The 25,303-nt window shown below is 35.3% G+C and overlaps 4 protein-coding genes across 16 annotated transcripts; all 4 read right to left on the bottom strand.

The window, feature by feature from the left end:
• Positions 1–1,749: 1,749 nt before the first annotated feature.
• On the bottom strand, positions 1,750–11,478 carry LOC132315883 (serine carboxypeptidase-like 46). Of its 10 annotated transcripts, none has more exons than XM_059814313.1 (15): positions 11,035–11,478; positions 10,657–10,931; positions 10,504–10,580; positions 9,647–9,891; positions 9,451–9,555; positions 9,252–9,347; positions 9,049–9,141; positions 8,856–8,941; positions 8,456–8,755; positions 8,212–8,345; positions 8,010–8,102; positions 7,792–7,909; positions 7,365–7,457; positions 5,016–5,120; positions 4,832–4,927 (listed from the first exon to the last, which is right to left on the bottom strand). In XM_059814313.1, the coding sequence occupies exons 4-14, from the start codon at positions 9,876–9,878 to the stop codon at positions 5,043–5,045; spliced, it is 1,428 nt and encodes a 475-aa protein (XP_059670296.1). In that variant the 5' UTR covers positions 9,879–9,891; positions 10,504–10,580; positions 10,657–10,931; positions 11,035–11,478; the 3' UTR covers positions 4,832–4,927; positions 5,016–5,042. The 10 variants fall into 10 exon arrangements, 9 of the variants coding, with proteins under 9 accessions (XP_059670295.1, XP_059670298.1, XP_059670297.1 ...); XR_009483875.1 differs by lacking the exon at positions 4,832–4,927 and adding an exon at positions 5,351–5,560; XM_059814311.1 differs by lacking the exons at positions 4,832–4,927; positions 5,016–5,120 and adding an exon at positions 5,248–5,560.
• A 126-nt stretch (positions 11,479–11,604) lies between these two features.
• LOC132315884 (serine carboxypeptidase-like 46) lies at positions 11,605–14,519 on the bottom strand. 2 transcript variants are annotated; one of them, XM_059814317.1, is made up of 12 exons: positions 14,437–14,519; positions 14,299–14,358; positions 13,955–14,199; positions 13,759–13,863; positions 13,551–13,646; positions 13,348–13,440; positions 13,148–13,233; positions 12,746–13,045; positions 12,502–12,635; positions 12,290–12,382; positions 12,082–12,199; positions 11,605–11,915 (listed from the first exon to the last, which is right to left on the bottom strand). In XM_059814317.1, exons 3-12 carry the CDS (start codon positions 14,184–14,186, stop codon positions 11,739–11,741), a joined length of 1,434 nt encoding a protein of 477 aa, XP_059670300.1. In that variant the 5' UTR covers positions 14,187–14,199; positions 14,299–14,358; positions 14,437–14,519; the 3' UTR covers positions 11,605–11,738. The 2 variants fall into 2 exon arrangements, with proteins under 2 accessions (XP_059670300.1, XP_059670299.1); XM_059814316.1 differs by having other exon boundaries at positions 14,299–14,507.
• A 538-nt stretch (positions 14,520–15,057) lies between these two features.
• LOC132315886 (serine carboxypeptidase-like 45) lies at positions 15,058–17,694 on the bottom strand. The gene is made up of 10 exons (XM_059814318.1): positions 17,448–17,694; positions 17,251–17,355; positions 17,071–17,166; positions 16,880–16,972; positions 16,692–16,777; positions 16,293–16,592; positions 16,048–16,181; positions 15,867–15,959; positions 15,648–15,765; positions 15,058–15,380 (listed from the first exon to the last, which is right to left on the bottom strand). Exons 1-10 carry the CDS (start codon positions 17,677–17,679, stop codon positions 15,204–15,206), a joined length of 1,434 nt encoding a protein of 477 aa, XP_059670301.1. The 5' UTR covers positions 17,680–17,694; the 3' UTR covers positions 15,058–15,203.
• A 2,222-nt stretch (positions 17,695–19,916) lies between these two features.
• Positions 19,917–24,625, bottom strand: LOC132315887 (plant cysteine oxidase 2-like). Of its 3 annotated transcripts, none has more exons than XM_059814321.1 (6): positions 24,286–24,625; positions 23,740–23,979; positions 22,146–22,264; positions 21,871–22,036; positions 20,809–21,027; positions 19,917–20,359 (listed from the first exon to the last, which is right to left on the bottom strand). In XM_059814321.1, exons 2-6 carry the CDS (start codon positions 23,951–23,953, stop codon positions 20,235–20,237), a joined length of 843 nt encoding a protein of 280 aa, XP_059670304.1. In that variant the 5' UTR covers positions 23,954–23,979; positions 24,286–24,625; the 3' UTR covers positions 19,917–20,234. The 3 variants fall into 3 exon arrangements, with proteins under 3 accessions (XP_059670304.1, XP_059670302.1, XP_059670305.1); XM_059814319.1 differs by having other exon boundaries at positions 23,740–23,958; XM_059814322.1 differs by having other exon boundaries at positions 23,740–23,896.
• Positions 24,626–25,303: the final 678 nt, after the last annotated feature.

The following is a 25,303-nucleotide window of genomic DNA, read 5'->3' as shown; positions in this document are numbered from 1 at the left end:
AAATAAGTCTGATCGAGTTATATTTTCAAATTTAAAATTTAAGATCGAGATCGGTTACGAAATTGAAGAGTTGTTCATATTTAATAGCTTGAATTCTACGAAAATGTATGAACAATACTTTAGGAAGTTGAATTAGAAGGTTAGGATACTTGCATACATTGTATGTTTTTCAAATTGCATATTTCCAAAAAATTTCTAAGTGTTAATCCTTCAAGTTCAAGTTTGACCAACTTGAACCGGTTCAAGATATATGCTTCGAATTTTTTATTCACTAGCCAACTTGAACCGGTTTAAGGACTCTAAACTAGTTCAAGGTCTTCAGAAATATTTGGTAACTTTGTTTCCTGATTTGTTTAAACTTCCTATTTAATATAAATTTCTTTCTAAAAGACCTATGCACGAATTTAACTTTTTTTTCTAAGCATATCTAGGTTTTTGAAAGTCTATATAAACATGTTTTCATATCTAGGTTTGTGTGACTTTTTGTGTTAAACTTCTGATTTCTTTAAAAGCCTTTTTTAGAGATTTTTATTCAGAAAATCAATTTGATTTTTTCTGATTTTATTTTTGAGAGCATATATAAACACAAGAGTGATTTTAGGGTGTTGTTCAAATCTTGATCGTGTTCAAGTCTATTGAATATTGCATCTACAACGATCCGAGAAAGCAGATCTATTTCTTCTACATCAAATTCAGATCTTGAAGAAAATGGTGAACGATCACACTTTGAAGAGGTTAAAGTATTCGTGGAGTGTTGTTTGATCTACCAGCAAGAATAAGCCTGGGGTCAAGAGCTGTTGGACGGGAAGTCCCAAAGTCAAGGATTGTCAGCAATTTTTTTTTGGTAGTTCGAATGATAGGGTGTAAATCTGAGTAGTTCATTATAATTTGTTTTAATTATAGTGGATCGATTTGCTCTGGACTGCACAGTCCACGAGGTTTTTCCCACAAGGATTGGTCTCTTCTGCCAATCGGGATTTTCTCGCTAAAAATTCTAGTGTCATCTCTAAATTTTACTTTGCTTTTATTTTGCATGTGATTGTTTAATTATTCAGATAATTTTAATAGAATTAATTGAAAAGTGAAGCACGAAAGATAAAAACTTAAACTTTTCACAAATTTTTCCACTACACAACTTACAAGAAATAAAATATTGTGGAGAAAAAGGAGAAATAAAATTGGTAGAATATTCGGTTGAGACAGAGCGTAGATAGATATCACAAATCATGAAAGTGACGAAAACAGTCTGTAAATTAAGAGCATGGATTCTCTGTGATACAACATTGGATGTATGGAATCGAATGAGATAAACTGTTGATAAATATACGGAATCAAATAAGACAGAGTGCAGATAGATATCACAAAATCGTTAGAATGGTGGTGGAATCCATTTAAAAATTAAGAGCACGGATTCTCTGTGATACAATATTATATCTGATATAATCGGATAAGACAGGGTGCCGATAGAATCACAAAATATTATTGAACAATTTTGATGGTCTATATTTTTATAATACTTGAGAAAATTTTAATTTTCTATTTGTTTAACTTGAGAGAAAAAGAAAAAAAAAAAAAAGGAAAATGACTTTTATTTTTTTTTCCTTTTTTGCCCGCAAATATATTGAAAGTTGTCCCGTTAGAAAATAGAGCCAGTGAAAGAAAGACTTGAGACAAACCTAACATTTGTTATTTCAAGAAGTGACTGCTCTCCAATTCGCGATAAACACGCCAAGCATTACCATCACTTAATGAAATAAAAGTCAGCATGAAATTATCAGAAAACATTAAAGGCTAGTTGTTAAAAACAAATATAACATTAACCAAAAATTAAAAACACACATAAATAGCAAATTCAAATTGCATAGTGAGGTAGATGAAGCAGCTAGAGTATGAATCAGTGTTTAGGCCTAGGAAGAGGGGTTCCATTGAGAAATGATGTGAACAATGTGAGAGCCTGAGAGGGAGATGTGAATGGGACCTCATGGGCTGCACCCCTAACCGTTGCGAATGTCAAATATGTTACATTCTTCCCTTCTTTTAGTCCACCAAATGACTGAGACCATCCTCCTACCTGCATACATCGTTTTCCTTCCAATTAATACATGTTTCTTATAAAAATCCAAAAATGTTCCTCTAAATTCCATCTTCTCAGTGTGTGTATATACATATATAGGGTTGCGAGGAAAAATATTCCTATAATATGCATATAGAGTGTATAACCCCCTCCTAATACGTTCTAAAAAGTCCATAACATTCAATTTTGGAACAAACAATGACCTGAATGCTGAAAAAACCTAAGTGTTCATCTATAATTGAATTAAAAAAAAAAAAAGTGTATAACAACCCCCCCACCCCCGCCGCGGCGGGATACATTCTAAAAAGTCAACATTCAATTTTGGAACAAACAATGATCTGAATGCTGAAAAAACTAAAGTGTCCATCTATAACTGAATAAAAGAATAAATAAAAAAATTAATTAAATGTGAAATAACAAAAATGTCCCTCTTATATATATATATATAATATAGGATTGCGGGCGAAAACCAGTCTCAGAGTATATAACCCCTATACGTTCTAAAACCTCCTTAACATTCAATTTTGGTATAAATAAGGATCTGAATGCTAAAAAAATTGAAATATCCCTCTATAACTGAAAAAAAAAAAAAAAAAACTAATTAAATGTGACAAGTGTATATATAAAGGCACTATCGTACTAGACAATGATATTTTTGAAATTTTATATCTTAAAAATGTCATGTGCATTTTTTAACGAAAAAATGACCTCAAGCCCTTCTTGGCCACATTTTTTCAAACTTAATAAACTTATATATTAAAAATAAAGGATAGGGGTACTATTTGTCCAAAATGTAAACATTAGGAGTGTTTTTCTCACTTTGCCCTTATAAGGGCATTATCGGAAGAGATGAGAGTGTTTTCAGAATTTTATATCTTAATAATGACTTTAAGTCCTTTTTTGCTCATTTTTCGAACTTGACGGTATACACGACAAAAGCCCTTCGATCATTTTTTCAAACTTAAAGGGGTTATATACCCAAAATAAACAATAGGGGTGTTATTTACCCAAAATTAAAACATCAAGGGTCGTTTTCTCACTTTGTCATATATATATATATATATATATATATATATGTGTTTGTTTTTAGATATGTGTGCATCCATTGCTAACAGTATCACTGACTAATTAAATACACTTTCGATCCATATCACACAGAAAAACACCGGATGCATCCAATTTCTGATGCTTATGTGATTTTTTGGTCGAATGATCAATGTTGAAATTAATAGTATGCTATCTAGCTACTATAATTTGGTCAAGGATAGATATTTGCATACCTGCTTTTTGTCATACCAAGGGCCATACTCTGTGAAGGTGACCAACTTGAGATCTTTGGCAATATTATTTGCAATTATCCTTGTTTGAGTGAGTGGGATTTTTGAATCTTGGTCTCCACTATACAAATATAAAACCAATTTAAATTTTCATTAAATGTCAAACATACCAAATTTATTTAACTATACAAAACAATATGAAGCATTAGAAATAAGGGTAGAGACTTATAAAGTAGGATGGGAATGCCCTCTTTGAGAAGATCTGAGATGAGGGGTATGAGGTTCATGTCCAAGTTGTCTTCTTGATATACAAGAGGCCTGCAACATTCATGTAAATATTATATCAACTAATCATCCATATATATATACACAACATATATATATATATATATATAGAGAGAGAGAGAGAGAGAGATACCCTAAACAGAAGTCCCAATGAAAAGGGAGATGAGTAGTGTTGGCATGAAGTGATTTCTGAACCATTGGTTTGTTTAGATAGGTGAATATCCTGGACTGCAGGCATGGATCTCCTACTATTCCCCTCCTAGTCCTAGCATTCTATTCAATGTCACATAAAATTTTCAAATTAGAAATTATTTGACACAGCCACATATAAATTACTCCGTATACAATCACCAATATGAATGAAAAAATTAAACAAAAAGAAATTAAACTCCAATTGGTACCATTGCATTCATCTTCCCATGCAACCCTCTAGGTTTAAATTGTTGAGCAGAGCTGGACGATAAGCAATTTGGTAGGAGTAGGTCATCAGTGGGAACATCACCAAATTCTGCCTGGACCCTATTGAAAACATCGTTGCATCCTTGAGACCATTGATCATGGACGTACTCTCTCAAGTATTTCGATTCATTGCAGACCGTCCTCTCTAACCTCAATGTCTCATCTGATATTACACCATGTGCCCACAAGAAATCGCCCGCGAGTACACTAATATCTAGGTCTAAAAGTGGATTTCCAAGCTACAATTAGAACAGAAAAATTTTGCATTTAATTATTCATGCTATAAGGGAAATAAAGAAAATTAAACAAACACTAATTCAAGTATGCAAAGATGGATAATTACAGCTAATGCTTTGAGCTTGATGGGCTTAACGTTTGGCTTCTTGTTGTAATCGAGCAACAAGGCTGCAAGCTGTGGTATGTAGTGCCCTGCAACCAAATCAAATAATTAATCTAAGCCGTGGCCACATTGAGACCAATATGTATATACATATATATATATACTAAATTAATTCATTTTATTAATTACCTGCATAGCTTTCACCGGTTATAAAGAAGTCTGAGTCTTTATATTTTGGAAATTCCTCCAACCAATTAATGAGAAAAACCAGATTATCCTCAGCTGAAATTAGCCAAACATAATTAACAAGTCAAAATTTGATAAAAACACTAAAGAAACAAAACAAACACAAGCATATAGATTCATAGATAGATGATGAATTAAAGAAATATATACCAGTCCTAGTATCATTCCATTCGATGTAGTCTTCGCTTGTGTTTGAGTATGAAAATCCAACTCCAATAGGTGACTCAACATATAACATGTTCGATTCTGTCCAAAAACAAAATACTCATTGTCCAAATTTATGCTTGGATTCGGAGAAAATTTAAAATAACATAATTAAAAAATAATAATTCACCTAAATTCCAAGAGTAATCATTTTTAACTAGCAGTCCATTCTCTCCCACTTGAAAAGGTCCATTTTCCATGAATGCACCAAAGCCAAGTGAAGAACAACCCGGACCTGAATTTTAAATTGTTAGAAAAAATATCAAAAAGAGAAATGATATTGAAAAATCATAATGATATGATTAAATTATGTAGTAATGATACGATTCTGGAGTCGAACGTCCCACAGAGTTGTGGAGCCCACATCTGTGAGACACCTGACTAGTTGGATGTCTGCAAGTATTGAATTTTCCTAAATTATAAAATCAATTAATGTCAAACATAAATCATTTGATTGATTTAGACCTCCATTGAGCCACAAGGTTAATGGACGTGAAAGAGGATCAGATGATTGGGCTTCAACAAAGTAATAGAACAGAGCTCGGCCATGTTTGGCATCTGTCACTATATATCCTGAGTGCTGCTCAAACGAAACATTGGCTGGTTGGCCTGGAAGTGCTGGTACAAGTTCACCACAACACCTTGAAATGTAAAATAAGAATAAAGTGGCCACTTCTAAGAGCACCAAGAAAGCCATTAGGAGGGAGAAACAAAGAAAGAGAGAGAGTGAGTTAGTATGGTCTGTGTGGTTATACATATATATATACATATATGGTTATGATAAGAATGTGGCATTGATGCTAACGAATGATATATGCATTGTATTTTATTTTTGTCTTTTTGGTTCAACCAAGGTGTCATGGCGTATAGTTTGTGTGTGTGTGTGTGTGTGTGTGTGTGAAATTTAGATACCATTTGATGCCGCCAATGTGTTCCGTGTGTATGTAAAGGCCAACAAGATATAAAACTCAAATGCATATGAAATTGGAGAACATGGGTTTAAAATGCGTTTATTTGTCTTCATGGAAAATCAATCCCATTGAATTTTGTTTTGGACTTAATGGCAGAATTTGCAAAAACCCCATTTTATATTTCAAAGATTGGAAATTTTGGATTGGAGACAATCTCAAGAGTTTGTTTGGTCTTCTACTGCGCAGACTTAATTGGTAACATAACAACTATTGTAGAATTTGCTTTCACTATACTTTATTTGGGTAGGTTGGAAAAAATAAATAAATAAATAAAATAAAAATAGAAGGAAAAAGCTTAATAGTTTAAGAAGGAAAATCTCATGTCATTTCGAGTATTGATACTTGGACTTGATTTGTTTGTTCTAAAGAGTTTTTATTTATTGGATGTAATGAATAAATTTCTTGTTATTTCGAGTAATGATATTTAGGTCTATTTCTCAACCGATTTGTTTATTCTAGACAGTTTTTATCCATTGGATGTAATGTAATGGATAAATTCAAGTATGGATCTCATCTATTAACATCAAAGCACAAAAATTCATGAGCCAAACAAATCGCCCTAAAACAAGTAAGCCCAGGGAATCATTTTTCGTTTCTATATATTGATGACACAACTATCTCTTCACTCAAGACGGTTTAAATGAAGTAACATGGTATATTAATAAAAATATCCTTGGTCTAAGAAGTTTTTTTATTATTTTTCTTCCTTATAATTTTAAGGATATTATTGGTATTTAAAATTGTTATTCTTTTTTCTTTTTCTTTTTTTTTGAAAATACCAGCAATTATATTAATAAATATAGAGAACTGTACAAAGTTCAAAAGGAAGGGAGCAAGCCCAGTAAAAAAAGGCAAGACCCAGATACAATAAGAGGCCAACCTTGGTTGAGCCCAAACACATAGGCCCAAATTATGATCTCTCTCTCTCTCTCTCTCTCAAACGAAGCCTTCACAAGTATGCTTTTGGTGGGTCAGAAAATTACAGGCAAACTATGGTATTGTGTCCAAATACCCAATCCTTATATTTTTATATTTTTAATCACAGTAACTCCTATCAAACCTTGGAGATGGTAAAAGTGATAATATGCATGGAAGAGGCAAAGAAGAAGCGAACGTTTAAGCGTGACATAAAATTAATTTAAGGTCAGCCTTTGATTAAATATTTAACCTCTTCATAATTGATCGAACAAAAATCTTCAAGGTTGTCTCTTAAAACACCATTAAGAACAACAACATTCATCAATTTTCATGAACTGACCAAAGCTTATACAAATCATAACATGATCTCCATACTTATTTCAGAGGTCCATTTCATCTTTTTCAGAAGATTTAAGGTATCAGTCGTGGAAAGAAATCCTTCCACTTTTGAGAGAATAGTGAAAGTTGTATTAGAGAGGTGAAGAAATACTCCTCATCCTTTCTTTTATCTTATGGGGCCTAGGAAGAGGGGATCCCTTCAGAAATGATTTGAACAATGTGAGAGCTTGAGAAGGGGATGTGAAGGGAACCTCATGAGCAGCACCTCTAACCGTCGCAAATGTCAAATATGTTACATTCTTCCCATCTCTTAGCCCGCCGAATGACTCATACCATCCTCCTACCTGCATACATAATTTTCCTTCCAATTAAAATATGTATATTCAAAACGGCCATTTAAATTCCATCTTCTCTGTGTATATATGTTTGTTTGTGTGTGTGTGCGTGTTTTGGTCCCATGTGGGATGTCAATTGGTGCACTCTGAAAATCAAATCAAACCATTGGATGCATCCATTATAACAAGAGCAACATTACAACAATTTGAAAATTTCTGATGCTTATGTGATTTTTTGGTCGAACTAATGATCAATGCTTAAATTTGTATGGTAGTAGACTAACAAACAATAAATATATTTATCCAGCTACTATAATTTGGTGATGGAGAGATATTTGCATACCTGTTTTTTGTCATACCAAGGGCCATACTTTGTTAAGGTGACCAACTTCAAATCTTTGGCAATATTATTTGCAATTGTCCTTGTTTGAGTGAGAGGGATTCTTGAATCTTGGTCTCCACTATACAATATAAAAACCAATTTAAATTTTCAATAAAGATGTCAATATTATGTAATCATTATTAAAAACAATGTCAAGCATTAGATGCAAGTGTAGAGACCTAAAAAGTAGGATGGGAATGCCCTCCTTGAGAAGGTCTGTGATGAGGGGTGTGAGGTTCCTGTCCAAGTTGTCTTTTTGATATACAAGAGGCCTGCAACATTCATGTTATATTATATCAATTGATCATCCATGTGTGTGTGTGTGTGTGTGTGTGTGTGTGTGTGTTTGTGTGTGTGTGTGTGAGAGAGAGAGAGAGAGACCCTAAACAAAATCCCCATTGAGAAGGAAGATGAGTTGTGTTGGCATGAAGTGATTTCTGAACTATTGGTGTATTTAGATAGGTGAGTATCCTGTCCGGAAGGCATGGATCTCCTGCCATTCCCCTCCTAGCAATCTATTCCAATGTCACGCAAAGTTTTAAAATTATAATAATTTGACACAACCACATATAATCATCAATATGAATGAAAAAAAAATAGAAAGAAATTAAGCTCCAATACATACCATTGCATGAATGTTTCCATGCAACCCCTTAGGTTGAAATTGTTGGGCGGAGCTCGACGATAAGCAATTCGGTGAGAGTAGGTCATAAAATGAAACATCACCAATTTCATCCTCGACCCTATTGAAGACATTTTTGCATCCTGGAGACAATTGACCATCACGGTAGTACTCTCTGAAGTGCCTCGAGTCATTACAGACTGTCTTCTCTAACCTCAATGTCTCGTCCGATATTGCACCATGTGACCACAAGTAATCCCCGGCCTGTATACTAATATCTAGGTCTAAAAGTGGATTTCCAAGCTACAATTAAAACAAAACAACTAGCATTTAATCATTTATTGTTATAAGGGAAGTAAAGAGAATCAAACACTCATTCAAAAATGAAAAGATGGGTGATTACAGCTAATGCTTTGAGCTTGATGGGCTTGACGTTTGGTTTCTTGTTGTAATCAAGCAACAAGGCTGCAAGCTGTGGTATGTAGTGGCCTGCAACCAAATCAATAATCAATCTAAGCCATGGACAAATCAAGACCAAATATGTATATATATATATATATATATATAATACAAAATTAATCCATTTTTTTAATTACCTGCATAGCTTTCACCGGTTATAAAGAAGTCTGAGTCTTTGAATTTTGGAAATTCCTCCAACCAATTAATCATAAACACCAAATTATCCTCAGCTGAACTTAGCCAAACATAATTAGCTAGTCAAAATTTAAAAAGCACACTAATGGGATGAAACAAACACACAAATATAGATTAATAGATGATCAATAAAATAAATGCATACCAGTCCTAGTATCATTCCAGTTGATGTAGTCTTCACTTGTATTAGAGTATGAAAATCCAACTCCAATAGGTGACTCAACATATAACATGTTTGATTCTGTCCAAAAAATAAACTCAATGTCCAAATTTATATTTCAATGTGCAGGAAATTTAAACTAACATTATTAAATATATATATATATATATATATATATATATACCTAAATTCCAAGAATGTTCATTTTTTACTAGCAGTCCATTCTCTCCCACTTGAAAAGGGCCATTTTCCATGAATGCACCGAAGCCAAGTGAAGAACAACCGGGACCTAAAAATTAAATTTGTTCAAAAAAATTCAAGAAATAAAATTATATGGTTAGTTAATATGTGAAAGCATAGATGATTTGATTGATTTAAACCTCCATTGAGCCACAATGTTAAAGGACGTGAAAGATGGTCAGCTGATTGTGCTTCAACAAAGTAATAGAACAGAGCTCGGCCATGTTTGGCATCTGTCACTATATATCCTGAGTACTGTTTAAATGAAACATTGGCTGGTTGCCCTGGAAGTGCTGCTACAAGTTCACCACAACCCCTTGAAATGTAAAATAAGAATAAAGCGGCCACTGCCAAGAGCATCCAGAAAGCCATTAGGAGAGAGAAACTGAGAAAGACAGAGATTTAGTTAGTATGTTCTGTGTGAATATATATATATATATATAGAGAGAGAGAGAGAGAGAGAGAGAGAGTTACATATATAATTATGATTGGAAGGTGGCATTGATGCTAATGATTGATGAATTGTCTTTTAATGTCGTTTTTAGTTCATGTCATGGAGTCCAAATTTACATAGTTTTGTGTGTGTGTGTGAAATTTAGATGCCCTTTGCTGCCGCCCTTGTGCATTAAGTATATGAAAAGGCCAACAAGGCATACTCAAATGCACATGAAAATGGAGAACATGGTTCTTAAATGCATTTTCCTGTCTTCACTGAAGCCCAATCCTATTGAATTTTCTCTTGGATTTAATGGGCTAATTTGAGAAACTGAAATTTTATATTTCTACTATTCAATAATGATTGGTGAGAGGTAGAATGCTAACTGAGAGTTGGTTTGGTCTTCTACATGCACATTACATTCGTGATTGGCAATCATTCATTCTTGGACCTGAATAGTGTTTCGAAGACCAATATTACCATAGAAGCAGGGCATCTATGGGCAGTGATCTCCAACAGCTAAAAGAGCATATAGTGCAGTTGGGTGAGAGGAGAGCATACCTGATCAAGAATACAAGTAGCTAAATGCATTCCTCAAGATTGTGCATGGTCTTGGAGGAAATTGTTGCAATTGAGGCCTGTTGCAAGGACATTTATCAAACATCAGATAGGCAATGTAACAGTGAGTAGATTCCTAAAGTCCTTTCAACCAACCTTTGGTCAAATGAACCGAGCTGAGTTGAGCTTTAAGTTACTTGGGCTCCGCTCGCCTAAGTGAGCGGAGTGCTCGGGCTCGGCTTGGTACCTTTTGGATAAGCTTGGGCTCCGGCTCCGTTCGGCTCGGCTCCGCTCGGTTCTGTTTGTATATATACAATCAATCACGTCGATCTAACTGTTTGCCGTTTGTAGATACAAATTTGCACCATTTTCTTCCAATGTTGGCTTCGGCGCTTACGTTAATATCCCATCTTCATGATCTCTTTTGCTTGCTTTGGATTTCAACCATGACCATGGATCTAATCAGCAATATTATAATAGTAGAGAGAGAGAGAGAGAGAGAGAGAGAGAGAGAGAGAGAGAGAGAGAACTAACCTTGTTGTTCAGAGACAGAGTTCAGCGATTTCCTAGGAAACGAGTTCCATGGTTGCCGATTTCTATGGTTGACAACTGAAGTGATTAGAGTGTGTAGTAGGGGAATCTTTTATGTTGATAAAAGAAGCTAACGAGTGTCAGAGATTAAGTGTTGATTTGGGCTAATGAGTTAGTAGGATGGGCCTCTAAAAATTAAAATATGAATTGGGCCAAAGAAATATATGCGAAATGGGCTAACTTACATTCATGGGCTAAGCCTTCTAAATATAGCAATGTAAATGTAATAGACGAGCTTGTTCACGAGCTTTACTAGTCAAGCATAGCATTGCTCGAACTCGGCTCGTTTAGTAAACGAGCTCAGAAATTGAGTTCGGGTTCAACTTGTTTGTTTAACGAACGAGCCCGAGTCGAGTCCGAGTTGTTTATGAACAGCTCTCGTTCTTACTTTTGTCCACCATTCATGAGGTTTCAACTCCATTTTTATAGCCAGGCAGACAACACAAATTCAGCTTGACACCTTCACCCTCCTGCAAATATTCCATGGAAACATACAATATACAATCGAAGCACTTTCCTCTAAATTCACCACTTGGATTGCATTACAAATCAAATTACTTTTAAAAAGTTTTTTTGGAGTACATTTGTAACAGATAACATGTAGACAGCATAAATAGCAAATTGAATAGTGTGGTCGGAGTTATGAATCACTTTTTGGGCCTAGGAAGAGGGGATCCTTTCAGAAATGATTTAAACAATGTGAGAGCTTGAGAAGGGGATGTGAAGGGGACCTCATGAGCAGCACCTCTAACAGTCGCAAATGTCAAATAGGTTACATTCTTCCCATCTCTTAGCCCGCCAAATGACTCATACCATCCTCCTACCTGCGTACATAATTTTCCTTCCAATTAAAATATGTTTCTTCAATCTCCATGTATGTATATATGTTTGTTTTCGTGTGTGTGTGTGTGTGTGTTTTGGTTGAACTAATGATTAATGCTTAAATTTATCCAGCTACTATAATTTGGTGATGGAGAGATATTTGCATACCTGTTTTTTGTCATACCAAGGGCCATACTTTGTGAAGGTGACCAGCTTCAAATCTATGGCAATATTATTTGCAATTAGCCTTGTTTGAGTGAGAGGGATTCTTGAATCTTGGTCTCCGCTATACAATATAAAAACCAATTTAAATTTTCAATAAAGATGTCAATTATTATTAAAAACAATGTCAAGCATTAGATGTAAGTGTAGAGACCTAAAAAGTAGGATGGGAATGCCCTCCTTGAGAAGGTCTGTGATGAGGGGTATGAGGTTCATGTCCAAGTTGTCTTTTTGATATACAAGAGGCCTGCAACATTCATGTTATATTATATCAATTGAGCATTCATGTGTGTGAGTGTGTGTGCGCTTGTGTGTGTGTGTGTGTGTGTGTGTGTGAGAGAGAGAGAGAGAGAGAGAGAGAGAGACCCAAAACAAAATCCCCATTGAGAAGGAAGATGAGTTGTGTTGGCATGAAGTGATTTCTGAACTATTGGTGTGTTTAGATAGGTGAGTATCCTGTCCGGAAGGCATGGATCTCCTACCATTCCCCTACTAGCAATCTATTCCAATGTCACATAAAGTTTTCAAATTAGAATTTATTTGAAACAACCACATATAATCACCAATATGAATGAAAAAATAAAGCAAAAAATTAAGCTCCAATACGTACCATTGCATGTATCTTCCCATGCAACCCCTTAGGTTGAAATTGTTGGGCGGAGCTCGACGATAAGCAATTCAGTGAGAGTAGGTCATGCAATGAAACATCACCAATTTCTTCCTCGACCCTATTGAAAACATTTTTGCATCCCGGAGACAATTGACCATCATGGCAGTACTCTCTTAACTGCCTCGAGTCATTACACACTGTCTTCTCTAACCTCAATGTCTCATCCGATATTGCACCATGTGACCACAAGTAATCCCCGGCCAGTACGCTGATATCTAGGTCTAAAAGTGGATTTCCAAGCTACATTAATTAAAACAGAACAACTATCATTTAATCATTTATGTTATAAGGGAAGTAAAGAGAAACAAACACTCATTCAAATATGAAAAGATGGATGATTACAGCTAATGCTTTGAGCTTGATGGGCTTCACGTTTGGCTTCTTGTTGTAATCAAGCAACAAGGCTGCAAGCTGTGGTATGTAATGCCCTACAACCAAATCAATAATCAATCTAAGCCATGGACAAATATATATATATATATATATATATATATATATATATATATATATATAATACAAAATTAATCCATTTTGTTAATTACCTGCATAGCTTTCACCGGTTATAAAGAAGTCTGAGTCTTTGAATTTTGGAAATTCCTCCAACCAATTAATGATAAATACCAAATTATCCTCAGCTGAACTTAGCCAACCATAATTAGCTAGTCAAAATTTAAAAAGCACACTAATGGGATGAAACAAACACACAAATATAGATTAATAGATGATCAATAAAAGAAATGCATACCAGTCCTAGTATCATTCCAGTTGATGTAGTTTTCACTTGTATTAGAGTATGAAAATCCAACTCCAATAGGTGACTCAACATATAACATGTTCGATTCTGTCCAAAACATAAACTCAATGTCCAAATTTATATTTCAATGTGCAGGAAATTTAAACTAACATTATTAATATATATATATATATATATATATATATATATATATATATACCTAAATTCCAAGAATGTTCATTTTTTACTAGCAGTCCATTCTCTCCCACTTGAAAAGGGCCATTTTCCATGAATGCACCGAAGCCAAGTGAAGAACAACCAGGACCTAAAATTTAAATTTGTTAAAAAAAATTCAAGAAATAAAATTATATGGTTAGTTAATATGTGAAAGCATAGATGATTTGATTGATTTAAACCTCCATTGAGCCACAATGTTAAAGGACGTGAAAGATGGTCAGCTGATTGGGCTTCAACAAAGTAATAGAACAGAGCTCGGCCATGTTTGGCATCTGTCACTATATATCCTGAGTACTGCTTAAATGAAACATTGGCTGGTTGCCCTGGAAGTGCTGCTACAAGTTCACCACAACACCTTGAAATGTAAAATAAGAATAAAGTGACCACTGCCAAGAGCATCCAGAAAGCCATTAGGAGAGAGAAACTGAGAAAGACAGAGATTTAGTTAGTATGTTCTATGTGAATATATGTATATATATACATATATATATATATAGAGAGAGAGAGAGAGAGAGAAAGTTACATATATGGTTATGCTTCTGCGCTTGCGTTAATATCCCATCTTCATGATCTCTTTTGCTTGCTTTGGATTTCAACCATGACCATGGATCTAATCAGCAATATTATAATAGTAGAGAGAGAGAGAGTAGAGAGAACTAACCTTGTTGTTCGGAGACAGAGTTCAGCAATTTCCTAGGAAACGAGTTCCATGGTTGACAACAGAAGTGATTAGAGTGTGTGGTAGGGGAATCTTTTATGTTGATAACAGAAACTAACGAGTGTCAGAGATTTAAGTGTTGATTTGGGCTACTGAGTTAGTAGGATGGTCCTCTAAAAATTAAAATATGAATTGGGCCGAAGAAATATATGCGAAATGGGCTAACTTACATTCATGGACTAAGCCTTTTAAATATAGCAATGTAAATGTAATAGACGAGCTTGTTCATGAGCTTCACGAGCCGAGCTTAGCATTGTTCGGGCTCGGCTCGTTTAGTAAACGAGCTCAGAAATTGAGCTCAGGCACAACTTATTTGCTTAACAAACGAGCCCGAACCAAGCCCGAGTTGTTTATGAACAACTCTCATTCATTTGCAGTCCTACTTTTGTCCACCATTCCTGAGGTTTCAACTCCTCCATTTTTTAAGCCAGACAACACAAATTCAGCTTGACACCTTCACCCTCTGGCCAATATTCCATGGAAACATACAATATACAATCGAAGCACTTTCCTCTACTCATATTCCCAAACCATGGTATCACATTGCTTGGAACCAAATTTCTATTCTCAAACACCAAATTCACCACTTGGGTTGCATTACAAATCAAATTACTTTTAAAAAGTTTTTTGGAGTACATTTGTAACAGATAACATGTAGACAGCATAAATAGCAAATTGAATAGTGTGCCGAAGCAGGTCGGAGTTATGAATCAATTTTTGGGCCTAGGAAGAGGGGATCCTTTCAGAAATGATATGAACAATGTGAGAGCTTGAGAAGGGGATGTGAAGGGGACCTCATGAGCAGCACCTCTAACCGTCGCAAATGTCAAATATGTTACATTCTTCCCATCTCTTAGCCCACCAAATGACTCATACCATCCTCCTACCTGCGTACATAATTTTCCTTCCAATTAAAATATGTTTCTTCTCCATGTATGTATATATATGTGTGTGTGTTTTGGTCCCATGTAGGATGTCAATTGGTGCACTCTGAAAATCAGAAATCAAACCATTGGATGCATCCATTATAACAAGAGCAACATTACAACGATTCGAGAATATCTGATGCTTATGTGATTTTTTGGTCGAACTAATGATCAATGCTTAAATTTTTCCAGCTACAATAATTTGGTGATGGAGAGATATTTGCATACCTGTTTTTTGTCATACCAAGGGCCATACTTTGTGAAGGTGACCAACTTCAAATCTTTGGCAATATTATTTGCAATTATCCTTGTTTGAGTGAGAGGGATTCTTGAATCTTGGTCTCCACTATACAATATAAAAACCAATTTAAATTTTCAATAAAGATGTCAATTATTATGTAATTATTATTAAAAACAATGTCAAGCATTAGAAGCAAGTGTAGAGACTTATAAAATAGGATGGGAATGCCCTCCTTGAGAAGGTCTGTGATGAGGGGTATGAGGTTCATGTCCAAGTTGTCTTTTTGATATACAAGAGGCCTGCAACATTATTCATGTTATATTATATCAATTCATCATCCATGTGTGTGTGTGTGTGTGTGAGAGAGAGAGAGAGAGAGAGAGTGACCCTAAACAAAACCCCCATTGAGAAGGAAGATGAGTTGTGTTGGCATGAAGTGATTTCTGAACTATTGGCGTGTTTAGATAGGTGAGTATCCTGTACGGAAGGCATGGATCTCCTACCAGTCCCCTCCTAGCAATCTATTCCAATGTCACGTAAAGTTTTCAAATTAGAATTTATTTGACACAGCCACATATAATCACCAATATGAATGAAAAAATAAAGAGAAGAAAGTAAGCTCCAATACGTACCATATCATGCATCTTCCCATGCAACCCCTTAGGTTGAAATTGTTGGGTGGAGCTCGACGATAAGCAGTTAGTTGAGAGTTGGTCATAATATGAAACATCACCAATTTCTTCGTCGACCCTATTGAAAACATTTTTGCATCCCGAAGACAATTGACCATCACGGTAGTACTCTCTGAAGTGCCTCGAGTCATTACAGACTGTCTTCTCTAACCTCAATGTCTCGTCCGATATTGCACCATGTGACCACAAGTAATCCCCGGCCTGTACGCTAATATCTAGGTCTAAAAGTGGATTTCCAAGCTACAATTAAAACAGAACAACTAGCATTTAATCATTTATGTTATAAGGGAAGTAAAGAGAAACAAACACTCATTCAAATATGAAAAGATGGATGATTACAGCTAATGCTTTGAGCTTGATGGGCTTCACGTTTGGCTTCTTGTTGTAATCAAGCAACAAGGCTGCAAGCTGTGGTATGTAGTGGCCTGCAACCAAATCAATAATCAATCTAAGCCATGGACAAATTGAGACCAAATATATATATATACATATATAAAATACAAAATTAATCAATTTTTTTTAATTACCTGCATAGCTTTCACCGGTTATAAAGAAGTCTGAGTCTTTGAATTTTGGAAATTCCTCCAACCAATTAATGATAAACACCAAATTATCCTCAGCTGAACTTAGCCAAACATAATTTAGCTAGTCAGAATTTAAAAAACACACTAATGGGATGAAACAAACACAAATATAGATGAATAAAAGAAATGCATACCTGTCCGAGTATCATTCCAGTTGATGTAGTTTTCACTTGTATTAGAGTATGAAAATCCAACTCCAATAGGTGACTCAACATATAACATGTTCGATTCTGTCCAAAACACAAACTCAATGTCCAAATTTATATTTCAATGTGCAGGAAATTTAAACTAACATTATTTAAAAAAAAAATTACCTAAATTCCAAGAATATTCATTTTTTACTAGCAGTCCATTCTCTCCCACTTGAAAAGGGCCATTTTCCTTGAATGCACCGAAGCCAAGTGAAGAACAACCCGGACCTAAATTTTAAATTTGTTCAAAAAAAATTCAAGAAATAAAATTATATGATTAGTTTATATGTGAAAGTATAGGTCATTTGATTGATTTAGACCTCCATTGAGCCACAAGGTTAAGGGACGTGAAAAAGGATCAGATGATTGGGCTTCAACAAAGTAATAGAACAGAGCTCGGCCATGGCTAGCATCTGTCACGATATATCCTGAGTACTGCTTAAATGAAACATTGGCTGGTTGCCCAGGAAGTGCTGCTACAAGTTCACCACAACACCTTGAAATGTAAAATAAGAATAAAGTGGCCAGTGCCAAGAGCATCCACAAAGCCATTAGGAGAGAGAAAGACTGAGATTTAGTTAGTATGTTCTATGAGAATATATATATACAGAGAGAGAGAGAGAGAGAGAGATACATATATGGTTATGATTGGAAGGTGGCATTGACGCTAATAATTGATGAATTGTCTTTTATTGTTGTTTTTAGTTCATGTCATGGAGTAAATTTACATAGTTTTATGTTTGTGTGTGTGTGAAATTTAGATGCCCTTTGCTGCCGCCCTTGTGCACTAAGTATTTATGAAAAGGACAACAACGCATACTCAAATGTACATGAAAATGGAGAACGTGGTTCTGAAATGCATCTTCCTGTCTTCACAGAAGCTCAATCCCATTGAATTTTGTTTTCGATTTAAGAAATTGAAATTTTATATTTCTACTATTCGATATTGCTAACTGGTTTGGTCTTCTACATTCACATTCGTGATTGGCAATCATTCTTGGACCTGAGTAGTGTATCGAAGACCAATATTACCATTGAAGATTTTGCTTTCACTATCCTTCGTTTAGATAAGTCCGATGGAAAAGAAAAGAAAGAAAATATCTTATTAAATATGTCTTCATACCTTTTTGCATTTAGATAATAAAATAGAACACTGATACACTAAAAATACCTTCAAAAGCAATAGCAAAAAATATCGAAATTGCATGGAAGCACAGTTTGTAAGCCTAAAACAGAAGGTGGATTGTAATCAGGTATTCAGTCCTAAGGCATCTATGGGGCCAGTGAACTCCAACAACTCAAGGAGCATATAGTGCAGTTGGGGGAGAGCATACCTGATCAAGAATAGAAGTAGCTAAATACATTCCTCAAGATTGTGCATGGTTTTGTAGGAAATTGTTGCAATTGAGGACCGTTGTGAGGACATTCATCGAACATCAGATAGGCAATGCAAGAGTGAGTAGATTCATAAATGGAACCTCATGGTCCTTTCAACCAACCTTTCGTCCACCATTCCTGAGCTTTCAACTCCTCCATTTTTTGAGCCAGGCAGACAACACAAATTCAGCTTGACACCCTCACCCTCTGGCCAATATTCCATGGAAACATACAATATACAATTGAAGCACTTTCCTCTACTCCTATTCACAAACCATGGTATCACCATTGTTTGGAACCAAATTTCTATTCCCAAACATCAAATTCACCTCTTGGGTTGCATTACAAATCAAATTACACACCCAACACATGAATTCCCCATATTTTCCCTCTTTGCCTATTATCAATTGAATCACACAATTTACCCAAAAAAAAAAATTTTGAATCACACAACCATCTGGCCCTTCTCCTGTGAATTTTCAAAACCCTGATGGGTAGTGTGGAGCATGATAAACGCCACCCCGAAGTATATGGTGCCCTAATCATTATACGTGAGTGAATTATGTAAAAATCTGTGTTTTTTTCTTATGTGTATCTGGTCTGTTTTTCTGTGTCTTCTGTTTAATTTAACAACAAAACTACATTGGTCCAATGAATGATTTCAAAAGGTTAAATATAGTAGGTGGATTGGCACTTAATAGAAAAGCTTGGAGAGAGATTTCATGATGCTTTCCCATTCATGTGAGATTAAGGCAAGAATGATGATGATGGTGATATGCCTCTGCAGAAAATGGAGTGCTCAACAACATCAGATACTCCATCAGAGGAAAGCTTCTCTCTTGAAGTTCAAATTCAGCTACCAGAAGCTCGACGAGCTCTGATTCGGTGGGAGGTTCCTCTTGATTGCCTCCGTCCACAACCGCCTGATTGGTCTTGTAAGTATTTCATTCTTGTTTCTTGGGCTTAAACGGCCCTTTTGTTGTAACAGCAATACCCAGTTATGCCCTATATAATGGGCTAAAACTTACACTTACATTATCGGATTCTCTCAAAATTGGTTTCAGCCAATCACGATAACCATAGGCAAAAAACACAGGAATTTTCATCATTTGTAGATCACTTTTATAAACGCATAAATTCATAAAAAGGGGCATCTATAGTTGATTAATACGCAATCTGTAATTTACAGATAAATTCCTATTATGATAACAGTAAATCTACTAGGGTTTGTCAATCCAAAAAGAACTTATGTGGACGCAAAGTGTGAGCTGGAGAGGAATTTTTACCATTCCAAATAGTTGCAGGTATTTGACATAAAGATGGGTTGTGATGTGAGCGCTAGTTTGTCCATTTCTCAAAGTGCTCATAACTTCACAATGTGGATTGTGGATTAGTCAAATGACTCAAATCCATAGAACGAAAATAGCTATAGTCATTCAAGAATAATAAAGAAAAATGTAAGATAACAAGTACAGGTAAAAAGGCTCACTTCCTTATATTAGACAATAACTTTTTGAAACTACTACTTTCTTGGACACTTCATTCGCTCTTCTTTTTTCTTTTTCTGTTCTATTTCGAGTATTTACATAGAACTGTTTTTAGAAAAAGGGAGAGAATTCCCCAAACACAATGAAAGAAAAAAAAAACAAACTAACAAGAGAGACTCTACTGCACAATGCAGCAACCATTCACAACATAGGCGGGAAACTTTCGAGTATATCTGGTCCACATCAGTTCTCCACGATCCTTGGGCCACTGTAAACTTTCCCGACCATCCGAAAGTCCTCCGGATAATCCCTCTCTTGAAGCCATGCATGGCCTTCCGTCTCCTCTTCCGGTACTGTTACCCCATCAACTGAAACTCAACACAAGGAACAAATCGGTAAAACATGTAAAGTTCAGTTTGAGTAACAGACATGCCTCTACTTGAATGCAAGTATTTGTAAATCCTGTTTCAACACACACAACCAATCAGTAAAACATGTAAAGTCCGGTTTGAGCAACAGACATGCCCCTCTACTTGAATGCAAGTTTTCGTAAATCCTGTTTGGACATTGAATATAATCATGCAGGTGACTAACAATCAAATTTGGAAACAAAACACAAAGTCCAGTGGCAACAAACACTTGTGCATGTCCAGAATTGCTCCCTATCAACCCTTCACATTAGAATTCTTTGTGAGGTTTCAAATGTTCTTCATACATCAAAATTCATGACAAAAAATGGTATATATATATATATATATATAATAAAAAGTAATAAAAATAAATTAGTCCAAAATTTGATGCAAAGCAGACATTGTACCTGCATGACTGGAAAATGGGAAGTCAAGATAGTATGTACAGTGCCGGCCATTGGGATCAGAGTATGGAGGCCCAAGCACATCTAGCACAGCGCATGCTGTCACTGCTGTAAAGCAGTGCATGTTGCCCCCATCAGCTGGATACAGGATCGATGTGTTGCAAGGAGCAGTGAACTCGGAGTTGACCTTAACCTTTGCCAACTGTAATTTAGGATGCTTAACTGCATTGGTGAACAAAACATTATCAGAACTTGAAATTGTTCTCCAAGAATGAGATCTCTACAGAAAATGAAAATATTTGATGGAATCATTACATTTAAAGCAAACTTGAAATTATTCTTCAAGAACGAACCACTTATGAAAATAGAAATACCTGACCCAACCATTATATTTGAAGCAGTTTTGATAAAGTCATCAAACTTATCATATCCGTTGTAGTCATTTTGAAGCTACTTTAAACATATTAACTGACGACCAAGGGCCAGTGATATCTCTTCTACCTCCCAAAGTGGATGGTGAGGGTTCGAGTCTCCAAAGAAGTAAAGTGGATGGTGAGGGTTCGAGTCTCCAAAAGAGTAAAGTGGATGGATGTGTTAACAGTGGTGTGTAAGAGTTTCTAGCCAATGATAATATATATATATACACACACACACACACACAAACTGACGCATTCTCAACATACAACAAGTAAGGGTGTAAAATTGCCACTAAGGTTTACTATAGCCCTACTATCTTGGACTAAACTGGAAGTAACTTCTAGGCTTGATAAATTATCAACACCAAGCAGAAACACCAGATTCAAATTTGAAACTCTTATCCGTCTGCAGGCTTGTAAAGACAGTTTTTTTTTTTTTTTTTTTCTTTTGTTTTTTCTTTCATATACACAGAAAGGGACTGTCTCCCTCGGAATTAGGTGTCTTCCCAAATGATTATTCCTTAAAGTTCGTAACTGATTATTCCTTTTTTTTTAGTCATGATTCATGTTATCTGAGACCAAAAAACAAAAAAACATAAACATGTTTAAACAATAAATGGGAGATAGTGCAGGTTCAACAAAAACTTACTGTCCAAATGGTTGGAATCCGCAATTGTATTGCCGGGGACATCATCTTTTACCCAATCATATGACTTGACATGCACTGTTCCAAAAAGAAGCTTGCTGAACACGGTCATTCCAGGATGGTTATGAAGTGGAATGGCACCTGATGGTGGCAAGCAGAAGATCCCAATCTGCAAGAAGCAATCGTCAAGATACTAACAACCAAAATTGAGTTAAACCTGACAAACCAAAGTCAACTGATATCTCATAAAACCATGACAGCACGTAAGGTTTACCCACCGAGAATTTGTCACATTCGTGAACCTGCAGGTATGTTATGTTATTAACTGGATCATCAGTTTTCTTCCTGAAATAAGGCATATTTGGCCTCAGGCCAACATCCTTCTCTGTCATGGTATCTACACATAAGAAGCCAGCCTCTTGAGCACACATCACAATACAAAGCAAAAGAATTACAATGCAGCAGTGTGAGATAGGGTGAGCATGCAAACACATGCTCGCATACATGTTGCTTTCTTCATTAGGTCACATAATATATTAACAATAAGAAAATGAACTCCATACAACTCTTCCAAAAAAAAAAGGGCAGGATGATACTTCACATGCAGTAAAATAACCTAACTTCAAATGTGCCAAAGAAACAAAATTAATCTAAAAAACGACATATAAACCAAATGGAATTATTTCCATGCAAGATATTATCTTAAAACTTAGAAGCTCGAAGCAAGCATTCACAAAGATGAGTTTTATATGTAAACCTCGCTAAAATTAGGAACATGAACATGCACTTCTCATAATTACATTGAAACATCTTAATTTATCATTTAATTAAAAGTCCTGTAAAAAAGTTCCAATTTTTTCCACTATATTATAAATACACAAACACGTGAATTGCATGCCTCTCTTCAGCATATATATATATATATGGAACATACTGCAATAACAAGAAACGTTTTATCCAATTCTATCCATTAGGCGGCCACGGAGCAGGAGCTTAAGCATTAAAGCATGTAAGGATACATCTACATAAAGGTTGAGTGATTGACCTAATAGGGTAGTACATATACATATAAATCTGTGTGCGCGCGCAATTCAATAGCTTTAAATGAAAATGCTTGTCCCCGATATCTAACAAACAAATACACCACATAATCAAAGTGTGCCCATGCCTCTCCAGAAGCAAGTTGGCCCAGCCCAAAATAGTTTATTCCTAAGGAAGGTACAACCTACGGTTCTAATGGCATGATAAAGAAAAGACATTGTCATTTGCACTAGGTCTACTGCATCTTCCCTTATAGGACATAAACCCCAACACATTATGGCTTCCCTTTTGAAGTACTTTATAAGCCATCCCCTTGCCTATCCACATTTTATGACCAGTTTGTGAGAGAATAGGCAATACGAACGCTTTTGATTAAAATTATCCTGCATTGTTCGTATATATTCATCACATAAGATTTTAGAGTGCGATGACAGTTAGAAATAAAACAAATAGTACTCAAACCTCTTCTACTATCTTGATTTCAAAATCATTGGACACAGCAAATCACAAGTTCAGACCAGTATATCAAATGGAAGCCAAGTGAACCAGAACCAAAATCCAAATTAGTCAAAACCGACAAAAAACAAATTCTAACAAAACTCAATGAACAAACTATGAGTTTGTCTTTCAAATCATAGCTGTCATCATTGCAAAATCATGCAATTTAAATCAACATTAATCAAAAACCTGCAAATCCAGATCCAATCACATTAAGCAATCCAATCATCAAATAGGAAAAAAAAAAAAAAATCACTGATAGCCATTTCAATCGAGCATCAACTTTTGAATCCAAAATTATAAATCAGTAACAAATGTAGAACTAAAACATACCCAAAATTGACTTTAGCCGTTCGATATCACTTTCAGGCGGAACAACCCCAGTCCCTCCAGAGGCAAACACTTCCTTGCAGGTTTCATACAGCTTCTGCACCGCAGACATTTTCTTCTGCCGTCGCCGGCTCCGCTTTGACCTGCTATTCGTCTCCTTCTGCAATTCGCAATACTCCTTAAGCTTTTCATCAGCAACTATCTTCTCAATCCCCATTCAATCTCAATTATACAATAAAATCACTATCAATAACCCAAAAAAATCAAAACTTGCAATCTGGGTATCCAACAAAAGCACTGCCAAAACATGCCCATTTAAGATCAAAACACTTTGTAATACAGAAACTGAAAAAAAAAAAAAATGCGACTTGGGTAATTCAAGAAATGCAAAATAACAATCTAGGCATCGAACAAAACAATTGCTTAGCAAGACATCATCAAAACACTTTCAAATTTCAGAAATTGAAGAAACTACGAAGTGGGTAATTGAAGAAATGCAAAATTACGATTTGGGTATCGAAATTGAGCATGAAAGAGCTGAGAAATTACCATAAAAGTATGAGCAAGCACAAGGTGAAGAACAGAGGACACAGGTACTTGGGGAAGAGAGTGTGCGTGGGGGTAGGTATTTATAGGCGACTGTATTACGCTAATCCATGAGGGAACCCGTAATTGAGGGGTAAAAGTAAGACGGGTGCTAAATAATTTGCACCTCTGTTGATGAAGGTGATTGGGGGTTTAGAAATGGTGGTGAGATGATGTTCTGGGGGTTTAAAAGGGAGACAAGAGCTAGGGTTAGCTGAGAGAGAGAAACAGTTGTTTTCTAGAGAGAGAAAACGAAAACCATGGGCCATGCTTGGTTTTTCTATGGGCTGTTCAAACAGCAGATTTCTATCTATACAGACCACTTTTAAGATTTGGCTTTCTAATTGGCTGCCCCTCATTTTCTATGTATTCACAGTCCCGTCCACTCTCATGCATTTTTTTATTTTTTACTTTTTTTTGTTAAACCTGGATCCCTCGTATGTAAATAATTGATTCTGAGTTGCATCATGTCTCTATCAATCATATTTTTAAATATTTGTTGCAGGACTGTAGTGTATTACACTGACAATCTACATGCATAAACATAATCGATAACATAAAAAATTCAAATTCATTTTTTATAAGGTAAATTATGTTCATTTTTCCTCTACTTAATTAAAAATTATTACACTTTTTAGAATTTATTAAAGGTCAAAGATTGTCAATGTTATGTACAAAAGGGCAATTATACTCCCAATTCACAACATTTCCCTCAATTTAATTTTAGTTTGGTAGGCTTATAATTGAATGAGAGTGGAGTGGACTATGAAAACTGAGAAAATGAGGGGCAAACAATTAGATTATATAGAATTTTATATAATTACTCCTTGTTCGACAGTGATGAATATATTTATATATCCAAAAGTTAAAAAAACTATAACTAGTATCGAATTTTAAAGAAGTAAATACTAAATAGATCTCCACCATCCATTCTTATACAATTACGCGTCACTTATATTTAAGCTATTTTTGAAAGTACCGG

This window comes from Cornus florida, unplaced genomic scaffold (assembly GCF_030987335.1).
Source record: "Cornus florida cultivar Cherokee Brave unplaced genomic scaffold, ASM3098733v1 CherokeeBrave_3.0.0_Hap2_Chr07, whole genome shotgun sequence".
Lineage (NCBI taxonomy): Eukaryota > Viridiplantae > Streptophyta > Magnoliopsida > Cornales > Cornaceae > Cornus > Cornus florida.
This window is presented reverse-complemented; position numbering and strand designations above follow the sequence as displayed.